The sequence below is a fragment of the Oncorhynchus nerka genome, unplaced genomic scaffold (genome assembly GCF_034236695.1).
Source record: "Oncorhynchus nerka isolate Pitt River unplaced genomic scaffold, Oner_Uvic_2.0 unplaced_scaffold_15___fragment_2___debris, whole genome shotgun sequence".
Taxonomy (NCBI): Eukaryota; Metazoa; Chordata; class Actinopteri; order Salmoniformes; family Salmonidae; genus Oncorhynchus; species Oncorhynchus nerka.
Genome location: NW_027040332.1, coordinates 171,168 through 196,510, shown reverse-complemented (window position 1 = coordinate 196,510; position 25,343 = coordinate 171,168). Strand labels below are relative to the sequence as shown.

General features: G+C 42.5%; 3 protein-coding genes across 3 annotated transcripts; 2 read left to right on the top strand and 1 right to left on the bottom strand.

Annotated features, from left to right (window-relative positions):
- Positions 1–329: 329 nt before the first annotated feature.
- Positions 330–21,389, top strand: LOC115125170 (small G protein signaling modulator 1-like). Its single transcript, XM_029654672.2, has 23 exons — positions 330–625; positions 731–774; positions 2,773–2,848; positions 5,267–5,429; positions 5,565–5,714; positions 10,919–10,986; positions 11,424–11,566; positions 11,670–11,801; positions 11,935–12,056; positions 12,184–12,251; positions 12,346–12,509; positions 13,479–13,608; positions 15,530–15,721; positions 15,832–15,977; positions 16,186–16,314; positions 16,430–16,597; positions 16,746–16,808; positions 16,957–18,423; positions 19,012–19,219; positions 19,314–19,423; positions 19,533–19,629; positions 19,914–20,081; positions 20,334–21,389. Exons 1-23 carry the CDS (start codon positions 619–621, stop codon positions 20,420–20,422), a joined length of 4,104 nt encoding a protein of 1,367 aa, XP_029510532.2. The 5' UTR covers positions 330–618; the 3' UTR covers positions 20,423–21,389.
- An 87-nt stretch (positions 21,390–21,476) lies between these two features.
- triap1 (TP53 regulated inhibitor of apoptosis 1) lies at positions 21,477–22,775 on the top strand. Its single transcript, XM_029654785.2, has 2 exons — positions 21,477–21,822; positions 22,132–22,775. The coding sequence occupies exons 1-2, from the start codon at positions 21,676–21,678 to the stop codon at positions 22,207–22,209; spliced, it is 225 nt and encodes a 74-aa protein (XP_029510645.1). The 5' UTR covers positions 21,477–21,675; the 3' UTR covers positions 22,210–22,775.
- A 155-nt stretch (positions 22,776–22,930) lies between these two features.
- LOC115125211 (serine/arginine-rich splicing factor 9-like) lies at positions 22,931–25,075 on the bottom strand. The gene is made up of 4 exons (XM_029654754.2): positions 24,918–25,075; positions 24,540–24,733; positions 23,799–23,971; positions 22,931–23,679 (listed from the first exon to the last, which is right to left on the bottom strand). The coding sequence occupies exons 1-4, from the start codon at positions 25,073–25,075 to the stop codon at positions 23,446–23,448; spliced, it is 759 nt and encodes a 252-aa protein (XP_029510614.1). The 3' UTR covers positions 22,931–23,445.
- Positions 25,076–25,343: the final 268 nt, after the last annotated feature.

Sequence of the window (25,343 nt, the reverse complement as noted above, 5' to 3'; positions counted from 1 at the left end):
TGTCATTGAAAACGCAAACACCAAAATTCTATATATGTTTACCTCATATTGTGGTACTACTAATTTATTGTTGATACACCGCGTGATTATAGCCTATTATATTTGTCAAATGTTCACATTGATTACAATGGAGGTGGTGGTACGTTGAAGCTATTTGTAGGCCTGGCTAGATCTTAATTTTCACTAGCTGTAATTTTGACACTATTGGTAAACCTAATGCAGATTAGGTATACTCTCCTAATATATTAGGTGGAGATAATCACAGATTACACTGCAAAATAAAACAGTGGACAGTTAGAATACCTTGGAACAGTGGAATATCTTTCAACCCACACATTTAACCCCTTATGTTGTGTGAATGGGTGAGTGAGAGAGCGTGCGCGTGTACCTGCCTGTGTGTGTAGCCTACCTGCGTGCGTCCGTGCATTCTTTATCAACCATAGACTGCAAATACAAGCCCTATCATCAAGAATTAGGCTGTGTACTGCACCGTGTCGCTTTAAAGGGGGCGTTCGGTCGCATATTCCCAATCTGCCAGAGTGTAAATTGAAGAGAGGGACTCATTTGAAGCAAATAGCTGGCCTTGTGCGATTGAATCAACAGCAACAGCGGGGCGCAATGGGAGGTAAATTAGGTTTTTCGATTTGAATAGGCTATGTTATAAAATATCAAAATTGTCTTGAATGCCTCACCAACTTTCAATGATATCGTTATGTTTTTTTCATTCCAGAGGCCGAGACGCGTCAGAAATTGCTGCGCAATGTGAAGAAAGAGGTGAGTGCCTTCAGTATTTGCAATGTTTTTAACGACAAATTATTAGAAGCAACCGTTGGTCCTGGATCTCTGGCAGCCGTTCTGTTGTATTTGGATGCCCAAAATAAGATTGTAAATTGGAGACACCGGGAAGTCTGGTGTATATGCTTTAATAAAATTGATCATAAGGATACATGTAGCCTAATATGCTATTATATTCTTTGGATCGTGATTTTATTATAAAGGATGCGTTCAGGGGCGACTTGGATTGAAATACGTGTATATATACAGATACATAGCAATTATTTGGTATCAGTAGGCAGGCCTAGGCAATAACGCCACGATCAAAGTAGCAGTAATGGATCTGTTATCTCTGCATGACGTGAATACGTGTGCATGTCACAGTGCAGAGCCAAGAGCAGCATCATTAGGATTATTGATAACCGCTCTTACGTGTGTTTCTTCTTTTATCTGAATGCTAATGCTGTAATGGAGGGCAACTCCATTCACTGGGCATGCTCATATCTCGGATAGCCTATTACCCCTCTCTCTTTTATATGAAAAAACACGTAATCAATTGATCAGATGATATCTTGCTTCATCCTGTGTCTGGAAATTAGGCCTAAAGGATGTGGTCACACTTTATTTGGATAGTCCAGATAGTGGTCACACTTTATTTGGATAGTCCAGATAGTGGTCACACTTTATTTGGATAGTCCAGATAGTGGTCACACTTTATTTGGATAGTCCAGATAGTGGTCACACTTTATTTGGATAGTCCAGATAGTGGTCACACTTTATTTGGATAGTCCAGATAGTGGTCACACTTTATTTGGATAGTCCAGATAGTGGTCACACTTTATTTGGATAGTCCAGATAGTGGTCACACTTTATTTGGATAGTCCAGATAGTGGTCACACTTTATTTGGATAGTCCAGATAGTGGTCACACTTTATTTGGATAGTCCAGATAGTGGTCACACTTTATTTGGATAGTCCAGATGCTCTACATATGGTTGTAATATCAACAAACTATCTGTTGATAAGAAACTGCTTGCTAAGGTTATGGTTAGGGTTAGGTTTAGAATAAGGGTTAAGTTTAGGGTTAGTGTTATGGATGGGGTTAGGATTAGTAGATAGTAAGTTGAAATGTTACTGATAGTCTGTAGACAGTCCATCTGTAGATGCTCTACAAACTATTCAATTAAAGTGATAAGGATGTTGTTCTTGTGACATAAAGTCACGGTTTATTATTTGGGGACTCCTCGCAGTTATCTGTTAGCTACAGCCAGACCATTCTTCAAAGGAAAATTGTCTGGTTTATGGTATAGTTGGGCTGCAGCACTACAGAAACCTGAAAGGGAGAGAAGAGACCAACTCCCTGTCTGGCTTATTTTCTTTGTAGCTGCATGCTGGTGTGTCCTCTGTTCTAGCTTCGTTTATGAGATTTTATTTTGTCCTGAAAAGTAAAGGAGCATTATTAGCAGCATATTGTATCGTGTTCTAATTTGTATGGATAGCCCTGTCCATCTTTGTGCCATTTTTTAGATGACGGAAAAACAGTCTCTCTCTCGCACGCACGCACGCACGCATGCATGAACACGCAAGCAAACAGGCAGTCACACACATGCACACAGGCACATGCAAGAGAAACACTCTTATTCTGCCAAGTTATTGGCAGCAATTCTTCTCGTCTCATGAAGGCAATCATTGGTCACATGCCCCCTGGGATGGTAAACAGGAGTGTGAGGTTTGCATGTGGAGGCCACATCACAAAAGGGACATGACTAGCACCAGGTCATGCAGCAAGGAAGAGGGTCCTAGTTGGTGATAGTAAATATATACTGTATCTCAAACCCAGACTTTTTTTTATCTATTGTTGCAAAATCGCTCCCCATCCTTGCCTCCTTCTGCACTTTGATTTTTTCTCTTTCTGTGCCTACTCTTGTCAGACCCTGTCTCTTTAAGTGCCTGTCATATCAAATCCCACCTCACCTTTGTCTCTCTCTCTTTTTCTCAGGTGAAACAGATCATGGAGGAGTCAGTGACTCGGAAGTTTGTGCATGCAGACAGCAGCCATATCATATCCTTCTGTGGTGAGTGTGTTCATGTCGTAATATATTACTTATTGAATTTACAGTTCATATGGCTCATTAGAGTTTCGGCTTGCTCATTTTGAGTTTTTATGGTTTGTTAACCCCCAATTAAAGGCCCAGTGCAGTCAAAACTGTGATAGTCTTGTGTTTTATATATATTTCCACATAATGAGGTTGGAATAATATTGTGAAAATTATGATATTTCCCTTCTAGGGAAGCTGTTTAAAAAGACGACCTGAAATTTCACCCTGTTTTAGTGGGATGGAGTTTTGGCCTGCCTGGTGACATCACCAGATGGTAAATTAGTTAATAGACCAATAAGAAATAGAGTTCCAAACCTCTACCAATAACAGTTAGTTTTCAGTTTTCCCCTCCTAGCAAAATTCTTGCTTGAGAAATGACTCTTTGCTAAGAAGCTATTTTTGTTTCTTTTTGACCATTTCAGTTTCTAAACAATCACAGTGAGGTACTTAATTATTACAAGCCCACTGAAGGACTTTAGTGCCACATGGCAGTGCTGTGCTCTTGTGACGGGATGGGAGGGAGGGTGCATGCCATAGTTGATGGGCAAGCCTAGCTGCATAGCTGGTCTGGGTAGGTCGAAGTGTTGATTTAAATGAATGACTGCTTTGCTTCCAGTATGTGTAACAGATACTTACCTGCTTGGTTTCTCATCTTTGACCGAAGACCATTACTATTGTAATAAGAGCCAGAGTAGAGTGGATAGAAAGAAGTAAGAGATCGTGGCAAGAAATACATAATATTTTTGGGTGAGATGAAAGTAACCTTATCTCCAAAGAGCACCTACCAAAAGGTAGGTGGGACTTCTGGGCCACCCAATTGCAACCAATGATTACTTGGGTAAGAGGACAGACCGTGATAGTAAGAACCCATGGTCAAAGCATACGCTCCAGTTTTGGAGGAAAGTTTAAAAAGTCTCCATCTGCCTATGGGTATATCATCTCTAACTGGTACTGCAGATCTTACAGATATTTCCCCATTATCACTCGATTCTGGTTTCCAAATGGTGGTCATTACTTCCTTTGCAATATGTACACCAAGTCTTGAAGAACAACCAAATTAAATCATTTTGTGAACTAAGTTCAGACTTCCATCTGCCAAAGTCAGATTTCTTTAGCTATTTACAGCTAAGAGACTATTTACTGAAACACCACAAATGGGTAGAAATGAAGGGTGAGCCCTCTCTCATAGAAAAACATTTATCAATACTCAGAAAAGGGCAACTGGTAGTTAACAAATGACAAAACTATACCAATCTATTGCAGTCACGACATAGAGCAAAGTGCAAGTGGGAATCTCCTCAGTGGTTGGGAAAGGGTACGGGGGCTGGACACGCAGTGACCCAGACCACGCTGCTGATTGGAGATAACACATACTGACTCAAGGTAGTTTGGGGAATGGGTGGGGGAGCTAGACAATAATAATAATGATGACGCCGACAATTATGTTTACACTACCTCTATTAGGAATTGCTATGCTTGAAAATATAGTACAAATATAAGTTAATAACAAAATGAAAAAGAAAGAGCACCTTTCTCTCTCATCGCAGACTCGAGCAGTGCTGCTATTCTCCGTCAACTAAAGAATCACAGTTGGTTTGAACTAGTGCTTTGTAATCTCTTCACAATTGTCCTCCACCCCATCACTCTGGTGTCACAGCCTCACTTTTCACACTTGTGATGTGACACATAGGATTATTGTTACATTAAGAGCACAGCAGTAAGATTATTGCTGGTTGAATTGTACGGAGGTAAATGCCATAGGTATTATGTTAATTTCACATAAAAAATCTGAGTCAGAACATGTTTTTAAAAATTAATTTGTCTCATGACTACATTGACATTTACATAACAAGTGACATTGGGCATCATCCTGTGGAGTTGAAAGGTCAAGCCCGGCCACCTCCTACTACGCCAAAGTGTGTACGGTCACGTTCTCAACCGAACACAGCTTGATTTTAGGTTGGCACCGGCCACAGCCATAGAGATGTGTAGGTCCATCTGTGTTAAATTTAACTGACAGCAGACACTATGCAAAGGTGTTGATACTACACCTCTACACATCCACAGATATCCTAGCAACAGTAAACATCGTTTGTCAGTTTTTAGTCTATTTCTGGTCCTGCTGAGAGCCACCTGCACCTTCCCTCTAACCCGTCTCTGCTTCCCTGCAGTAGCACTCAGACTGTTCAAGGGTTTTCACTGGTTGCTCCTGAAAATCTAATTAGCAAACTCTGCATGTGGTTTACTTGTTGTTGACAGTGTATGCAATCATGTGTATGTATGCAATCATAGCTTAATGAATATCGCTTTGGGGAAAGTTGGTTTTGAAACCAAACTCTGTGTGTACTGTTGGTGTCTGTATATTCAATACTATGTGTTTCCGTGTGTCTACAGCTGTAGTGGAGGCATGTGTGCTCCATGGGCTGAAGAGGCGAGCAGCGGGCCTCCTTTGCAGTAATAAGGTAGCAGCACTCTTCATGAAAGTGGGGAAGAGCTTCACCCCGGCAGAGGAACTCTGTCAGAAGGTCCAGGAACTAGAGCAGCTCATCGAGACCAAGTAAGACATTGATCTTGACTAGTCATTACTCCTAAGCCCCCCCCCACACACACACACACACACACACACACACACCCCAATATGCCATAAATGAATACAAAATGTGTATCAAACACTTCTCTCTGTATTCCCCAGCAGACAGGCTCAACTAAATAATGGCAGTGTTCAGAAGCAACCTGGATTGACCAACCTCCCCCCTCAGGGCTTGAGGAACCTGTGGATCCGCACTGCTCTCATGGAGAAGCTTCTGGACAAGATTGTCATGTACCTAGTGGAGAACAGCAGGTTACCAATCAATCAACAGATCAGATTCCAGCTGAAAGTCTGACATTGTGTTTGATCTTACAAATACCAACAGTCGTAGCTGCTCAATATGTATACTACAGATGTCCGATCTTAATTTGATCACTCTTTTGTCACATTTTTTCCCCCTGCGCATCAGGAAATTTCAAATGGGGCTTGTGATTTACATACATTCACTGAAAATCCTCAGTTCTCTTTATCTCCATGTGGGAACAGTCCAGTCATTTCAGAGCAGTGCCAGCCATCAAAATCATTCTCCCTCTCTCGCTCGCTCAAACTAAAAGCACCAGACACGCCTCCCGGGTGGCGCAGTGGTCTAAGGCACTGCATCGCAGTGCTAGCTGTGCCACCAGAGAATCTGGGTTCGAGCCCAGGCTCTGTCGCAGCCGGCCGCGACCTGGATGCCCATGGGGCGTCGTCCGGTTTAGGGAGGGTTTGGCCGGCAGGGATATCCTTGTCTCATCGCGCACTAGCGACTCCTGTGGCGAGCCGGGCGCAGTGCATGCTGACCAAGTCACCAGGTGTACAGTGTTTCCTCTGACATATTGGTGCGGCCGGCTTCCGGGTTGAATGGGCATTGTGTCAAGAAGCAGTGCGGCTTGGTTGGGTTGTGTTTCGGAGGACGCATGGCTCTCGACCTTTGCCTCTCCTGAGTCCGTACGGGAGTTTCAGCAAATAAATGTCCTATTAATATTGTAGACCTATAGGTCCTATTACTGCAACATTCAAATGTACATAAGTTTATGTGAAATGCAGCCATACACATCAACAACTGCCATTTTATATAGCTTAACACAAGATAGATATTGGTCTATGACACGGTATCAAGTGTATCTGAAATGCAGCCCTACAGTAGGCTACACCTACATTATAGCCTACTGTAGCCTATCAAAATGAATACACCTAAACTTTAGCCTACTGTAGCCTATCAAAATTAATACACCTAAACCAGAGCTTACTGTAGCCTATAAAACTAATTGCACACACAGGCTTATAATATCAGATGAAATTGAGAATAGTGAGGTATCCTACGGAATGGAGTGAAATGGTGCAGATTTTAAAACCTCAACACCCCCCAGATCAACAGTATGTATGCAATATATATATTCTCTTTTCTCATACACACATTCATACATATATATATATTTATTTATAGGGGACAATGCACATTAATCAATATTACAATAATGCAACATCCATTTAAATGTGGCGGGGTTAGCCAAAAGATCATTTGCACCCGTGGGTGCCAGTGCAGCTAAGGACAATTACTCAGCCACAATACACATACTCACTAAAACAACACAACATACCAATACATCACATCCAATAATATAGCATTCTAACAACAACAACAACACTATCATCAGCTGTCGTCTTACATATGAGGAACCACAGATAACTCAGGTGTACAGGTTTGGATAGATTTTAGCCATGCTTTTGACCAGCATGTGAGGCAATATCTCATATGTGAGAAGATCATAGCATTCATATACAGTGAGGGAAAAAAAGTATTTGATCCCCTGCTGATTTTGTACGTTTGCCCACTGACAAAGAAATGATCAGTCTATAATTTTAATGGTAGGTTTATTTGAAACAGTGAGAGACAGAATAACAACAACAAAAATCCAGAAAAACTCGTCAAAAATGTTATAAATTGATTTGCATTTTAATGAGGGAAATAAGTATTTGACCCCCTCTCAATCAGAAAGATTTCTGGCTCCCAGGTGTCTTTTATACAGGTAACGAGCTGAGATTAGGAGCACACTCTTAAAGGAAGTGCTCCTAATCTCAGTTTGTTACGTGAATAAAAGACACCTGTCCACAGAAGCAATCAATCAATCAGATTCCAAACTCTTCACGATGGCCAAGACCAAAGAGCTCTCCAAGGATGTCAGGGACAAGATTGTAGACCTACACAAGGCTGGAATGGGCTACAAGACCATCGCCAAGCAGCTTGGTGAGAGGGTGACAACAGTTGGTGCGATTATTCGCAAATGGAAGAAACACAAAAGAACTGTCAATCTCCCTCGGCCTGGGGCTCCATGCAAGATCTCACCTCGTGGAGTTGCAATGATCATGAGAACGGTGAGGAATCAACCCAGAACTACACGGGAGGATCTTGTCAATGATCTCAAGGCAGCTGGGACCAAAGTCACCAAGAAAACAATTGGTAACACAGTATGCAGTGAAGCACTGAAATCCTGCAGCGTCCGCAAGGTCCCCCTGCTCAAGAAAGCACATATACATGCCCGTCTGAAGTTTGCCAATGAACATCTGAATGATTCAGAGGACAACTGGGTGAAAGTGTTGTGGTCAGATGAGACCAAAATGGAGCTCTTTGGCATCAACTCAACTCGCCGTGTTTGGAGTAGGAGGAAGGCTGCCTATGACCCCAAGAACACCATCCCCACCGTCAAACATGGAGGTGGAAACATTATGCTTTGGGGGTGTTTTTCTGCTAAGGGGACAGGACGACTTCACCGCATCAAAGGGACGATGGACGGGGGCCATGTACCGTCAAATCTTGGGTGAGAACCTCCTTCCCTCAGCCAGGGCATTGAAAATGGGTCGTGGATGGGTATTCCAGCATGACAATGACCCAAAACACAAGGCCAAGGCAACAAAGGAATGGCTCAAGAAGGAGCACATTAAGGTCCTGGAGTGCCTAGCCAGTCTCCAGACCTTAATCCCATAGAAAATCTGTGGAGGGAGCTGAAGGTTCGAGTTGCCTAACGTCAGCCTCGAAACCTTAATGACTTGGAGAAGATCTGCAAAGAGGAGTGAGGACAAAATCCCTCCTGAGATGTGTGCAAACCTGGTGGCCAACTACAAGAAACATCTGACCTCTGTGATTGCCAACAAGGGTTTTGCCACCAAGTACTAAGTCATGTTTTGCAGAGGAGTCAAATAATTATTTTCCTCATTCAAATGCAAATCAATTTATAACATTTTTGACATGCGTTTTTCTGGAGTTTTTGTTGTTGTTATTCTGTCTCTCACTGTTCAAATAAACCTACCATTAAAATTATAGACTGATAACTTCTTTGTCAGTGGGCAAACGTACAAAATCAGCAGGGAATCAACTACTTTTTTCCCTCACTGTATGTATGTATGTATGTATGTATGTATGTATGTATGTAGGTAGGTATATCTATGTATGAGAATAGAAAATGTACACTACCGTTCAAAAGTTTGGGGTCACTTTGAAATGTCCTTGTTTTCCATGAAAACATACATGAAATGAGTTGCAAAAGGAATAGGAAATATAGTCAAGATGCTGACAAGGTTATAAATAATGATTTGTAATTTAAATAATAATTGTGTCCTTCAAACTTTGCTTTCATCAAAGAATCCTCCATTTGCAGCAATTACAGCCTTGCAGACCTTTGGCATTCTAGTTGTTAATTGGTTGAGGTAATCTGAAGAGATTTCATCCCTTGCTTCCTGAAGCATCTCCCACAAGTTGGATGGCTTGATGGGCACTTCTTACGTACCATACGGTCAAGCTGCTCCCACAACAGCTCAATAGCGTTGAGATCCGTGACTGTGCTGGCCACTCCACTATAGACAGAATACCAGCTGACTACTTCTTACCTAAATAGTTATTGCATAGTTTGGAGCTGTGTTTTGGGTCATAGTCCTGTTGTAGGAGGAAATTGACGCCAATTAAGCGCCGTCCCGGGGTATGGCATGGCATTGCAAAATGGAGTGATAGCCTTCCTTCTTCAAGATCCCTTTTATCCTGTACAAATCTCCCACTTTACCACCAGCAAAGCACCCCCAGACCATCACGTTGCCTCCACCATGCTTTACAGATGGCGTCAAGTACTCCTCTTGCTCACTTATGCACCGGGGCCTCCCACTCCTCTTTCTCTTCTGGTTAGAGCCAGTTTGCGCTGTTCTGTGAAGGGAGTAGTACACAGCATTGTACAAGATTTTCAGTTTCTTGGCAATTTCTTGCATGAAATAGCCTTCATTTCTCAGAACAAAAATAGACTGACAAGTTTCAGAAGAAAGGTCTTTGTTTCTGGCCATTTAGAGCCTGTAATCGAACCTACATGCTGATGCTCCAGATACTCAACTAGTCTAAAGAAGGCCGGTTTTATTGATTCTTTAATCAGGACAACAGTTTTCATCTGTGCTAACATAATTGCAAAAGGGTTTTCAAATGATCAATTAGCCTTTTAAAATGATAAACTTTGATTAGCTAACACAACCTGCCATTGGAACACAGAAGTGATGGTTGCTGATAATGGGCCTCTGTACGCCTATGTGGATATTTCATAAAGAATCTGCCGTTTCCAGCTACAATAGTAATTTACAACACTAACAATGTCTATACTGTATTTCTGATCAATTTGATGTTATTTTAATGGACAAAAAATGTGCTTTTCTATCAAAAACAAGGATATTTCTAAGTGACCTCAAACTTTTGAGCGGTAGTGTATATATATGTATGTCTGAGAATAGATACGTGTGTGTGTGTGTGTGTGTGTGTGTGTGTGTGTGTGTGTGTGTTTCACACACATACATATATGAATGCTATGATCTTCTCATATATACACCCACATGTATTCTCTGGGTTCCTAAATTCTTGGGGGTTTTACAATCTGAGTCACTCTTTCATCCACCATTGCACTCCATTCCGTAGGATACCTCACTATTCTCAATTTCATTGCGTCTTTACATATGATATTATAAGCCTATGTGTGCAATTACTTTTGATAGGCTACAGTGGGCTGTGGTTAAGGTGTAGCCTACTGTAAGGGCAGCATTATGACTTGCCTTGAACATATATTAAAACAGTTGATAAAAATAAAAATAGATTTTACCTAACAAAAAAATGTATCTACCTCTACAAATATGTCAATTTATTATAATCCACATAAGATTTCACACGAGATGCGCTGTAGCCTGCACATAGCCTACTTGAACTGGGGCACAGTGGACCTCCAGTCTAAGGTACAAAGTGGGTACGGTACTGCATTGTATTCCAGCTGCCCCCTGGCGCCATTCTAAATATTTCTTCAGATATTCAAATCCTCCTGCTGCAAGATTATTTTCCTGCTGCAATTAAACGGGTCAAATTAAGATCTGACATCTGTACTTCTAGTCGCTTTTCAGTGAACATGCAGCAATGGTTCTTCTTGCACCATTTTGAGGAAACATGATTTTCTCTTTTCCAGTACGTTCTATGACAGTGAGGCCATTCTAATGGATCCTGTGGATGGACCAATCCTTGCCTCTCTGTTAGGTATTGATGGAACCTCTTCTTATGGCCTCTCTTGCCAGGATGTGGCCGGACAGATCTCTGATAAGATAAGAAATAGCACACTGAATGGCACATTACAGTGAATTTGACTCCCTCTGAGATAGTCTGTAGGTTAACATGACATTGGAGACTAGTGCTTTACAGTGGAAATTGCCTTATTTCAGATAAGGCCATAATTCTGTGGTTTTGAAGTTAAACATACTGGTAACTAACTCCAAATTGACTTTACTCACACTTATAATAGACAAGTGCATTTACCTTCTACTGTGGGGGTAACATTGACATTGCTGGTAACACTAACTTTCACTCTGGATGATGATGGTTCAGTACAGTGCTTTAGAAGTTAGAAATAGTGACTACACCTTTCTACATGAAAACTGTTGTGGATCTCAGTGTTGTCTTGCCCTTATGCCTTGCAGTCGGCCCCTGTGCTCTGGAGTACACTAAGGTGAAGACAGCCGACCACTTCTGGACAGACCCCTCTGCTGATGAGCTCGTCCAGAGACACCGCATCCACAGTGGCCACTGTCGCCAGGACTCCCCCTCCAGGCGACCTGCCCTGGTCAGTGTGTGGATTATGTGTTTAAACGAATGATGTGTGTGTATAATATATGATGCATAAAAAATGGTCCAATGGTCTCGAATACAATGATATTTTCTAATAGATCCAGAAGAGGCAGTCCAGTGGCAGTATGGAGGACAGGCCCATCCTGTGGGCTCGGGACTACGTTGAGTCCCTCCATCAGAACAACAGGGCTACACTGCTGTTTGGCAAGAACAACGTCCTGGTGCAGCCGGTGTGTATGTGTGTGTGTGTGTGTGTGTGTGTGTCTCTCTCTCTCTCTGCGTGTTAAAGGACTTGGCATTGCTTTTCATCACTGTTTAAACAGCAAGGAATGCTTTCTACAAATCTCCTGTCTTGGTCTACAGAGGGATGACATGGAGGCTATCCCAGGGTACCTGTCTCTCCACCAGACTGCAGATCTCATGACCCTGAAATGGACCCCCAACCAGCTCATGAATGGCACTGTGGCAGATGACACTGAAAAAAGGTAATGTAATATCAAATCACAGTAAAGAAACCTATTCTGACACTCATAGGTGTCTACAAAGGACATGCCAATTTATATAATTGGATATTGTTTAAATCTCAGCAATTTCTCATATTGATTTTCCCAGTGTTTACTGGGACTTTGCCATGACCATTCGCCTGGAGGAGATTGTTTATCTGCACTGCCATCAGCAAGGTACAGGAGGAACCTATTTTAATTATGTAGGCATATATCTTTGTATCCATGTGTTTGTGTGTCTTCTTGACCTTGAATTCACGTTTTTTCCCAGTGGACAGTGGTGGAACAGTGGTTCTGGTGAGTCAGGATGGGATCCAGAGGCCTCCGCTGCGGTTCCCCCGGGGAGGACACCTGCTCCAGTTCCTGACCTGCCTGGAGACAGGCCTGCTGCCACACGGACAACTCGACCCCCCTCTGTGGTCCCAGAGGGGAAAGGTCAGCATGGAACATAGAAATGTCCTAACATGCACCAGATATATCCCTCACATTTGGAATTCATGACAATGATTCAGATCTCAATTCATGTTTACTGTAGCTATTATGTCCACATCCACTAAACCAATTGAAACGTGATGGTATGATAGTTGTTTCTTGTAGCATTAGAAACAACTAAACTATAGCATAGTGGATGTTGTTGGACTGAGGGTAACTCTGATCTCTGTGTTAGTACTGATCACTGCTGCCAGAGGGATACTTTTACACTGACACTGTAATTTCATTGATCTTATCCACCAATTTAGCCTCTAAGTAGATAATATCAACCCTGACCTGCCAAAGCAAAGGGAACCCCATGAGGAAGTTTTTAGAGGGGTTGTGATGATAAATGTGGTAATCGTAGTAGAGCTGAGACTATAATTTACAGGCTGCTGTAGAATATAGCATTGTTAAGGTTGTGGTATATTACCCTGTGGAGCAGGGAAAGACTATACAACCTAGGAGTGGCACAGAGAGTCTAGGAGTGAGTGGGGTCTTAATACGTCCTCAAACCACCATGAAGGAAAGTTGCAGACCAAAGACAAGGACCCCCAAAAAATAATACAAATGTAATTTTCCTACTACTGTACCACTGGCTTTGCTGTTAAATACTTTATTGAGGGAAAGTGTACTTGTTATGATTGTGACGTGTTGTCTCACCTAGCGATCTTAAGATGAGTGCACTAACTGTACGTCATTCTGGATAAGACTGCTAAATGACTAAAGATGGTTGTTTTTTTAAACAGAAAAGGAAAATATGACTAACTTGAGATTGGCTGGATCATTAATTATATCTAGCCTAGTCTTGCATCACAATTCAATGATAGGGATCTGAGTTTTAGGGTATCAACTTTAATCACTCTTGCGAATCGTCATAATAACAACATGTTAATGTCTTATACTGAGTGCCCTACCTTCCTTTGCCCACAGGGAAAGGTTTTCCCTAAATTGCGGAAGAGGAGTCCACAGGGGTCTGTGGAGTCTGTGTCGGATAAAGAGGAGGACGAGGCCACTGACTATGTCTTCCGGATCCTTCTTCCTGGTACTCCGTCAGACTTTGGTATTTCACTTGTGATCTCCTTATTCTATGTCGATTTTCTGTTGAAATTTGTACATAATATACTTTTTCATGATTTATTTTTCTCTCACCGTTCGTTTTGTTGACCATTGCCCTTCCCTCAGCCCCTCTCTGTCCAGCCCCTGTGCCTGTAGCCCTGGGAACACCTTACATTGGTTACCCTGGATTTGAGACCATGCATGGGCATGAAGTTGTCTTTGTCACACCTCTATCTTCTGGCTTGGTTTGTCAATGTTTCCATGTTTAAAAAAATACATATACACTACCGGTCAAAAGTTTAAGAACACCTACTCATTCAAGGGTTTTTCTGTATTTTTTACTATTGTCTACAATGTAGAATAATAGTGAAGACATCAAAACTATGAAATAACACATATGGAATCATGTAGTAACCAAAAAAAGTATATTTTATATTTGAGATGATTCAAATAGTCACCCTTTGCCTTGATGACTGCTTTGCACACTCTTGGCATTCTCTCAATCAGCTTCATGGAATTTCAATTAACAGGTGTCTTCTTAAAAGTACATTTGTGGAATTTCTTTCCTTCTTAATGCGTTTGAGCCAATCAGTTGTGTTGTGACAAGGTAGGGGGGTATACAGAAGATAGCTTATTTGGTAAAAGACCAAGTCCATATTATGGCAAGAACAGTTCAAATAAGCAAAGAGAAATGACAGTCCACCATTACTTTAAGACATGAAGGTCAGTCAATCCGGAACATTTCAAGAACTTTGAACGTTTCTTCAAGTGCAGTCGCAAAAACCATCAAGCGCTATGATGAAACTGGCTCTCATGAGGACCGCCACAGGAAAGGAAGACCCAAAGTTAACTCTGCCACAGAGGATAAGTTCATTAGAGTTACCAGCCTCAGAAATTGCAGCCCAAATAAATGCTTCAGAGTTCTAGTAACAGACACATCTCAACATCAACTGTTCAGAGCGTGAATCAGGCCTTCATGGTTGAATTGCTGCAAATAAACCACTACTAAAGGACACCAATAAGAAGAAGAGAATTGCTTGGGCCAAGAAACACGAGCAATATACATGAGATTGGTGGAAATCTGTCCTTTGGCCTGATGAGTCAAAATGTGAGATTTTGGTTCCAACCACAATGTCTTTGTGAGACGCAGAGTAGGTGATCAGATGATGTCCGCATGTGTGGTTCCCACCGTGAAGCATGGAGGAGGTGGTGTGATGGTGACACTGTCTGTGATTTTATTTAGAATTCAAGGCACACCTAACCAGCATGGCTACCACAGCATTCTGCAGCGATACACCATCCCATCTTGTTTGCTCTTAGTGGGTCTATAATTTGTTTTTTAACAGGACAATGACCCAACAAACCTCCAGGCTGCGTAAGGGCTATTTGGCCAAGGAGAGTGATGGAGTGCTGCATCAGATGACCTGGCCTCCCACAATCCCCTGACCTCAACCAAATTGAGATGGTTTGGGATGAGTCGAACCTCAGAATAAAGGAAAAGTAGCCAACAAGTGCTCAGCATATGTGGGAACTCCTTCAAGACTGTTGGTTAATTAAGCATTCAGGGGTGAAGCTGATTGAGAGAATGCCAATAGTGTGCAAAGCTGTCATCAAGGCAAAGGGTGGCTATTTGAATAATCTCAAATATAAATATATTTTGATTTGTTTAACACTTTTTTGGTTACTACATGATTCCATATGTGTTATTTCATAGTTTTGATATCTTCACTATTATTCTACAATGTAGAAAATAGTCAAAATTAAGAAACCTTTGAATGAGTAAGTGTTGTGAAACATTTGACCGGTAGTGTATATTATTAAAGAAAGTCACCCAAATCCTCCATCAGTTGTAGATGATCATGTTGCTAATGACAATGATGACGATGATCCTGCTGATCATACCATTGATCCTGTTTGGTGTCTAGTGGCTCCAGAGCTGATGGACCAGGCGGTGAATATGTGGCACCCCACCCCCAGGAAGTCCTCCTGTTTCTCCTGCTCTCAGAACGGATCCCCTGTTGGCTCACTATCCAACGGCTGCAACCAGGACAGGGCTCCCCTGAAACTCCTCTGTGACACCATGAAGTACCAGATAATTTCCCGTGCTTTCTATGGCTGTGAGTACATGCATCATGAATTCCTTTAGGAAAGACTGATTCAAATGCTATAGTCTTCGTGTTATGGCTGGATTGATAACCATGCGTGTTTCTTCACTTCTTCATTGAAGGGCTTGCCTACTGCCGTCACCTGTCCACCGTTCGTATCCACCTCTCTGCCCTGGTCAACCCTACCATCATTGACCCTAACGTGCCTCATGATGCCAGAGGAGGGCTGACTGTGGATGTCTGGAGCAGCTTCCTCCAGGACTGCTCTGTAAGATCTACTGTACAATCTGCTCTAAACATACTGTACACACAACCACAACCTGCAGTGACTGTGCATGCTCTTTATGACTTAGCTAACAGGTCACAGCTTGAATGTATCTGCATTCACCAACATTCCACTGCAACCGATGATCGTACTGAACTTGTATGTTTCTGTATTGAGTCAATATGTAATCACGTTCACAACATTTTCTCAGGCGTATGATGAGCATGAGCTTCTGCGGATGGTGTACTATGGTGGTGTGGCCCCTACAATACGCAAGGAGGTCTGGCCATTCCTGCTGGGACACTACCACTTCGATATGACCCAGAAACGTAGGCTGGAGGTGAGTACTGTTATATTGCCATGAGGTAAAACTACTAACTCTGGAATCCAAGTAGGGAGGTGGGTCATGTGTAATACCATTACATACCAGTGACCCTGTGTGTTCATCTGTGTAGGTGGATAAGCAGGTGCGGGCCTACTATGAGCAGACTATGAAGGAGTGGCTGGGCTGTGAGGCCATCGTCAAGCAGAGGGAGGGGGAGAAGCATGCTGAAGCCATAGCCAAGTGCAATTCTGTGGAAAGACCAGGACCAGTGCAGCGAGACTCCACCATCAGCACTGATGTAAGGGGGTCCTACCTGTCCCATTTGATGACGGTAATACATGATAGAGTTAGTGACTCGTTGGCATATGGTTAACATACTGTACTAACATATGATTCTTCATGGTGTTCTCTTCCTGGATGGCATTTGACCCCATATCCTACACCAGTCCTCACAGAGCACCAGTTCAGAGAAACAGATTACCCAGAGTGACTCCAGCAGTAGCACACAGGTACAGGAGGCTTTCTTTCTGGGGCTTAATACATCACCACATAACATTATAGTTTCCCTTAATACTGAATACTTGTGAAGTTGTGCCTTACAATAGTAGGGAGACTTTATAATGCTGGGTATTCACTGTCTGTTGTCCGGTGTTGCAGGCATTTGGGTCTGTGGAGGAGGTGGATCCGATAGAATCCGAGATAAAGCCAGAGGAAGGCAAAGAGGTGTCCAAAATTCCATTGAAAGACTGCCCAGATGTGGCCAACCGAAATGTTACCTCAGAATCTGGAGACCCACCCCAAAAAATCTCTGTTGGCTCAGGTCTTCCAGAACAGCCCCAAAGCACAAACAACAACAGCCCTGCAACAAAACTTCCTGCAACTGATTTAACTGTCAAAACAGTTGCCACTCAGCCATCACCAGAGCCATCAGAGCCCCAGGGAGCTGCATCTAGGCCAGTGGCAGAGACCCAAGCTGGGTCAAAGCTAACCGAGGATCTCCCTGTCTCAAGATCAACAGAGGAACCAAAGGTCATGATAACAGTTGATGACAAGGCAGGGGAGGAGCGTCCTAAGCCTCCAACACAAGAGTCCAAAGCCCCAGAGAGTAAAGAGGTTGAATGCTCTGAATCGGTAGAAATCATACAAATCCCAGAGAAGGTTAAAGAAAGGGGTTCTGACAAAGAAGACGTAAAGTCCTTAGGAAATACTGAAACCGAAAACAAGGTTGCAGGAAATGGGTTGTCTGAAGTTTCCACCACAAAAGACCCAAAGCTGCCTGTGAGAGCTGCGTACGCAACTGAGAATACTGATATTCTCAAACTAGAAACTGAGGTTTCTAATGTATATATTCCAGCTCCACCACTAGGCGAGGCCACAGTTAATAAAACACTAGAGAGCAAAGCCTCAGTGTCAGAACCATCCTGTGCCACAGAGCCATCTTTAACAGAAGGAAACAAAGCTTCAACAATAGCAGTGGAGGCTGGTATTGCTGAAAAAGAGGACCCAAACTTCTCTGACATTGAAGAAATCACAGAATCTGAATTACAAAAAATTAAAACACCTCAAACCAGCGAAGCTTGTGTTTGTGAGAAAGATATGGGTAGTACTGAAGAAAAGGTTTCAGAAATAGCCGAAACCAAAACATTAGACACTGTGGAGGCCAGTGTCCCTGAGAAAAGCAATACAAAAGCTGCAGAAATGACAGTTGCCATAGATTCAGAGAAACATGCACCTTGCATGCCAGTACTGAAGCCACCTCAGCTAGAGGCCAGGGCCAGTGTTACAGTGACAGCCCACTCTATGCGTTCTCCTGATACACTAGATTCTGATGACTCGCCCTCTGCCTTAGAGATGGAGGACATTCCCACGGCCTGGGCAAGACCCTTGTCCGGCCTGATGGCTCCCCCTGCTGCCCCCTTCTTGGCCCTGGGGAGAGTTGTTTCAGGGGAACCTGTCCTGCATGCAAGCTCCAACACCAGTCTTGATGGAACTGAGCCAACCCTGTCTGAGGAGGAGCCTGAGATGGAGAGTCTCTACCCCCAGTCTGACTTTTTGGTTGTGACAGGTGAACTCGAACCTGAGGTTTCACCAGTGGTAGTGTCCCCTGCAGGGACTACCTACTCTGTAAGTACTCCAAATGAGTTACCTGTGTGCACTGTAATGCATGTTGCCGATTTTAGGGGTTGATTGGCTAAGAGTTGGTTCAACATACAATACACTTATCCCACCAGACATGCCACCAGGGGTCTTTTTCAGTCCCCAAATCCTGAATAAATTCAAGAAAACGTACAGTATTATATATAGCCCTTATTGCATGGAACTTCCTTCCATCTCATATTGCTCAAATAAACAGCAAACCTGGTTTAAAAAAACAGATAAAGCAACATCATGCGGCACAACGCCGCTCCCCTATTTGACCTAGATAGTTTGTGTGTCTGCATTGATATGTAGGCTACATGTGCCTTTTTATAAAATGTATGTAGTTCTGTCCTTCAGCTGTTCTTTTCTATTGATGCATTATGTCATTTTGTATTATGTTTTGTGTGGATCCCAGGAAGTGTAGTTGCTGCTTTTGCAACAGCTAATGGGGATCCTAATAAAATACCCAACTACAAACAGAGCTGTCACAATGCTGGAATGAATCATGAAACAGTAGCCATTTGAACATGAACCGCTTTAACTAACCTTAGTTCCTTTTGTCACTCTGTGCAGCAAGAGCAGCTGGACTTGTACTTGCTCAACCTGCATCGCATTGATAAGGACGTGAGACGCTGTGACAGAACCTACTGGTACTTCACCCCTGCTAACCTGGAGAAACTACGCAACATAATGTGCAGTTATGTGTGGCAGCATCTGGAGATTGGCTATGTCCAGGGCATGTGTGATCTGCTGGCTCCTTTACTGGTCATTCTGGATGACGGTCAGTCTGCATGAGCAATAGCTCTCCTTGAACTGCATTATTCACAGCCATGAGTAAGATAAGATTAATAATTTGCTGTTGATGTGTGTCTCAGAGGTCATGGCTTTCAGCTGCTTCTCTGAGTTGATGAAGAGGATGAATCAGAACTTCCCCCATGGAGGGGCCATGGACTCACACTTTGCCAACATGCGCTCCCTCATCCAGGTACCATACACGTGCATGTACATACTCAATCACACATGCACATTATTATAAGTACAGTGATATTACATTGTAGTAAAAGATAGGCACTTACCATTTTTTCCCCCACTAGATCCTTGATTCAGAGCTCTTTGAACTGATGCAGATGAATGGAGACTACACTCACTTCTACTTCTGCTACCGCTGGTTCCTGCTAGACTTCAAAAGAGGTACTGGCATCTGCATGGGCGTGTTTGACCGCAGACACTATCTGTATGGTGATGAAATCGAACAGAAAGGGGGGATTTCACATTGGAACCTGAGGAAATAGTTCATGCTGATGATGTTAAAACTTAAATTAATCGTGTTCAAGGTATACAATATGAAGGACCTGTATAGATTTTGGAAAATCTCATTGTCAATGTTTTTATTTCATTAACATGACTCTTCGGCAGGCAGGTCACATCTGACAGTCCTACTCAGTATATAACCTGATGTGTCATTCTTCCTCCAGAGATGTTGTATGATGATGTGTTCTCCGTGTGGGAGAGCATCTGGGCGGCCACATATACCTCCTCCACTCATTTTGTCCTCTTCATCGCTCTGGCACTGGTGGAGATATACCGAGACATCATCCTGGAGAACAACATGGACTTCACTGACATCATCAAGTTCTTCAACGGTGAGGCTAAACGATGACGTTAGATGTTGTTATGCAATGGAATATTTGATCATTCAGGTATTTCATTCATTTCATTGTCACTGAGTGTTTGCTTGCTAAATGTATGATCTGAAGGTACCAACTTCCTTTACTGTGCTTGCTGACAAAGGCAAAAAGCCTAGCTACCTCCATAGACTACACTCATATGTAAATCAGCACAAGCAGCTAGGCTCGAATGACACGGTGTGTTTTTGATTTGATTTCCCTCTTCAGAAATGGCTGAGCATCACAACATCCCGCAGGTCCTAACGATGGCTCGAGACTTGGTCCTCAAAGTGCAGACTCTCATAGAAAACAAGTGATCCAGCATGTGTCTTTTCCTCCCCTTTCACTCAGTGTCTAAAATTGTGAAAATTGTGAGAAAGTCACATAAAATTAATGTATTCTGAAAATTGTAACTTGTATTTGTATGAAAGCTAAACCAACAATTGACAAAAGCAGACATAGTGGTCAGTATTTTAAAATCACGCTTCTCAATCATTATTTTTATTCCTGAAATCGTCAGGTGAACCATACTGAAGCTGTTGTCACACTACAATAATTGCACAATGCAGTATTTCTGTCTGTCCCTAAAAGCACTTTCCTATGTTCAGGTAATTAACATTATAATCAATAAGTTTATGAAAAAATGTAATTGTTCACTTGGTGAATGTACCATTTTAAAAACAAAAACTCTTTGCATATTGCTTCAGAATGTTTTTGTATTTGTTTTGCCTTAAATGTAGCTATCTTGTGCAGGGATATTCTCAATATGATAACCAAATGAGATCTTGTTTGTACATTTCCTTCATACACTTCCCATCAGTTAGAACCATTCACAGAGTAAAGGTGCAGCCAAAAAGCTTGCACCTCTCCAACATCGCAGGAACACTTGCTGAAACCCCTGGCTGTATCTCAAACATATTGTCCCCCATGTATTCCAGTGTTTTTGTATTAAGTGCTTAAATCTGTCTCTTATCTTCTCCTTATCGGCTAAATGTCTGCGTGTATTGCTGTTGTACTGTAATGGTAACTGTACAATTATTTGAAACACACACAGGCTAATATTCAAAAGTATCTGTGAGTATAACAATGTAGCTATACTGTGTAATATCAGATATGTACACACACGTAGGCCACTGTACATGTGATTTGTTGCTTGACGACAATAGATAAATATACCGACAAACATATGAGAAAAATACTCTTATTTTTTCAATGTATTCTTGAATTGTTTATTGATGTTATTACTTTGCTGTGTATTAAACAATCAGTATATTTTGGATTCAACATTGTGCAAAGTTTGGTTTAATTAGTTTCACTCTCTGTGCGGTCTTTGGTGTAAAATTGTTTGCCTGTAGCCAAAGTGTGCTGTTGCTTTAACAATGTGTCGCTTGTTTATTACGCCATCAAAGTACGCAATGGTGTCTGGCTAAACAGATCATATGGTTCAAGGGAAGTCAAGAGAACTGTGCGGAAGAGAATTTTGCTTGCAATAAATTCAATAATTAATCGTTATCTTTATTCTTTCAGTATTTGTTATTCTCAGACGGTCTATGGTTATTCCGCATTGAAGATGAATAGTGTTGGAGAGGGCTGCACTGACCTAAAACGGGAATATGACCAGTGCTTTAACCGTTGGTTTGCTGAGAAATTCTTGAAGGGAGATCGAAGCGGTGATCCCTGTACCGAAATGTTCAAGAAATATCAGCATTGTGTCCAGGTAAATACATGATATCAAACACGGACGTATGTTAGCTATCTGCCTGTTCATCATCACCACGCATTGATAACTGCTGTACCACGTACTGTTTGCTAACCAAAATGATGCAACACCAATGTGTCAGCTGTCAGGCCACATAAGTCTATTCTTCACAGGACTGAAACACAGGGCATCTATTTCCAATATATGAATGTAAATATACTCACTTCATGATAGCCTATTGTCCTCTCAATCCATTGTCTTTTTAAACGTCAGTTGCATGAACCTAATCTAATGTTACAGCTACATATGGTGTGCTTGTATTCACAGAAGGCCATAAAAGAAAAGGACATTCCCATTGATGGCGTAGAATTCATGGGCCCAAATAAAGAGAAAGGTGACAGATGAGATGGATCACCCCAACAACGTTGCCTTGTGACTCACTGGCATCGCTTACTGGGCATGCAATGGAACATGAAAGTGTGTCCACCAATTTAGCTTGAATTGGGTTTTGTTTGAGGTCGCTGTCCTCGTGTGGAGACTAAAGAGCATTCATATGAAGGAGCCAAAGTGCTGAATGACAATTGGATTTTGGGTATTGATTACAAAAGGAACCTATGAATCCAGACATTTGGGTCAGACCAATAAACATCCATGGTCACAAGATGGATATGTGGTGGGCACTTCAGATGATCATTGTAAAATGATTATGATGCTTTGCAAAGGGAGTTTTATTGAACTTTTTAAATTCTGGAATTGTCAATGTCTATTAGTGTCCTGGCATAATGTCCCTCAAGACAACTGAAGAGGGCATCAATGTGGATGCATTGGACTTGGTTCATACTGTACAAGATTAGAAGTTGTGGGTCTCTTTGCTCCAAGTAATTTTGTTTTACTGGAATGTGTTTAGTTCAGTGATGCAATGTAATGTGATTAACATATACATTGACAAAGCAATAAATAGAATAATCATGTTTCATTACTACTACCAATTCATATTTTCAGCTCTGAGGATGGACCAGAAATGACAAAAGGTATAGCATGAAACCCAATCTGCAACATGACAACCCATTGAGTGCAGGTGTTCAGCCACCACAGGTTACCAAAACATTGAGGGGAAGGAATGAACTGATTAAAAAGTGACATTTATTTAAAATAAAACAAATTTAAGGATTTCAGGTTTACCAGCAGATTACAATCAAACAATTTCCGAAAGGTATTCAGACACTTGGAGGTCCACACTTACAATTCATTTAAAAATAGACATTGCAGGCAGATCTTCACATTTAGTTTTTGTTGAGAGTCACACTCAGGGCAGTCTTCATCACAAATGGATCATGTTCATACATGACCTAGAGCAGCAAGACCAGTAAATTGACAAGTTAACACATGGTCTCACCAGACATCAGAACTCAGCTCAATACAGTGCGCTGACACAGGGAACTGAAGTTTACATCAATCAACAGGAAAATAAATCAACCATATTAAGGCCAACAAGAAGGCAGGGGTGACTGACCATGGAATGCACATAGCAAGCAAAAGGGGGACAATTATTTGTGTGTGTCAGGGAGGAGATCTGGTATAAACAAAACATAATTAAACTGCCCCTAATCATCAGTGCCCTCTTGTGAATGGCTGGCTGGTCTACCGATAGTGGCGTGGGGGTGGGCTGTGGTGTGTTACTGGGTGTCGCCTCGCTGGGGGGCTATGGCGGGACACATGGCGCCGTGGAGGTGACTGGTAGCGCTGTGGAGGGGACCCTCTGCTTTTGTAAGGAGGTGGTGAGTAGCCACGCCCCCGGGGAGATCTGGAGCGGGACTGCGAGCGACCATAACTGGCACCATGTTCTCCGTGGACACGAATGTTTGCCATCTCCCCCTGAAGGACATACAGAGCAAATGACTGAGGAGACAATCTTCCGCCATGGGCTTGAATATGCTTGTAACTCGCAAATGCACTCCTATTTGAGATGTTTTGCTGTGGCGAGGTGTACTCACCTGATGGGAGCGGAACTCAGTCCTGTCCAGTCTGCGCAGGGCATACTCCATGTCCTCCCGACGGACAAACTCCACCACCCCTTCACCATCCCGCTGCACGTCGGCGAAACACACATCCCCTGCCTCACGCATGTGGTCTTTAAGATCCTGCCAGCTCCCTGATGGGGGCAAGCCTGGGAGGGGAGACAGCACATTGTCATACAAGAAGCTGCTAAGTCTGCATAATGCTTAGTGGAGTGGAAAAGTGATTATTTTGATACAATCAACTACGCCTTTTCAACTACAGATTCTTATAGACCTGTTTCAAGTGGCATATCTCCAATTCACATTTGTGTCTACATTTTCATGCAAAGCTTTGAGGGACACCATAAGTATGCAAATACTGTCAGTCTCTCAACTAATATTTTCCCTTGATTTGAAAGAAAAAAAGTGGCATATGATCTGACTGCCAGATTGAAACCTAAGAAATAGGAATGTCTAGCTATATAAGAGGACATACAACACAGATACAATAGAGAACTACCAATGGGTAAAACAAAAATGAATGATAAAACATACACCTACCAGTCACTATGGCCGGAGTTTGGGTATATGCAGTCAACATGATCAGTTAGAGCTTTTACTGTTTTGTTCCTGTTTGTTTTGGGCAGCTGACTTGACCTCCACTTAGTCCCTTTGACCTCCAGTCCGCCAAGAGAGAGAGACAAAAACAACTGCCTACGACTCAGAACGTCCACCTACCAGTCACTATCACCCGGAACTCAGATCTCCGAGTTGGAGGCCCAAACCTCCCCTTAGGACCCCCTCCTTCGCCTCTTTCTCCGCCTCCCATAGGGCCACTAAATTTGGCACCAGAGGAGCGAGGGTATTCTACACGAAGCTTGGAGTCACCGAATCCATATCCATTCCTTCCATAGACAGCATCTTCTGCATCCCTAAGAGAAGAGAGCACAGAACTCCTTACTTACTTGCCTAAGGGATATACACTTGTCAACGCCTTCTCCATCCATTCACTGAGGTCAGTCCCAGGCGATGTTACTAAATCAGGAGAACACCTTGCCAAACAGCCAGGTATTGTGATTGGACGTGTACACACACTAGATCATTCCAGGAACTCACCGTGGATCTTCGAAGCGAACAAAAGCAAAAGGGATGGTTCCCCTGTTATTCTTTAGTTCGATATCCCGAATTTTTCCATATTTGAAGAAGAGATCCTCTATGTCCCTCTCCTGGACGTCTATTGGAAGATTTCCCACGTAGATCCTTCCATCAGTCATTGTTGGTATTGGATAGGCCCTGCTAAAATAAACCGAAGGCACCTGCAGGCTTCAAACTCATTGATCCATTCCAAGAACAAAGGTGGAGGTGAGCCGTATCCTAATCCCAATCCATCCTCTTCTAAATGCTTTAAATATACCTTCAGAAATCTAGAATCCGTATCCTAATCTTAGTCCCAATCCACATTTGTCCATTCTCTTCTAATGCTTTAATTAGGAAAAATCTAGAATCTTTGTGGAGCAGGAGTAGTAGTAGCAGTAACGTTAC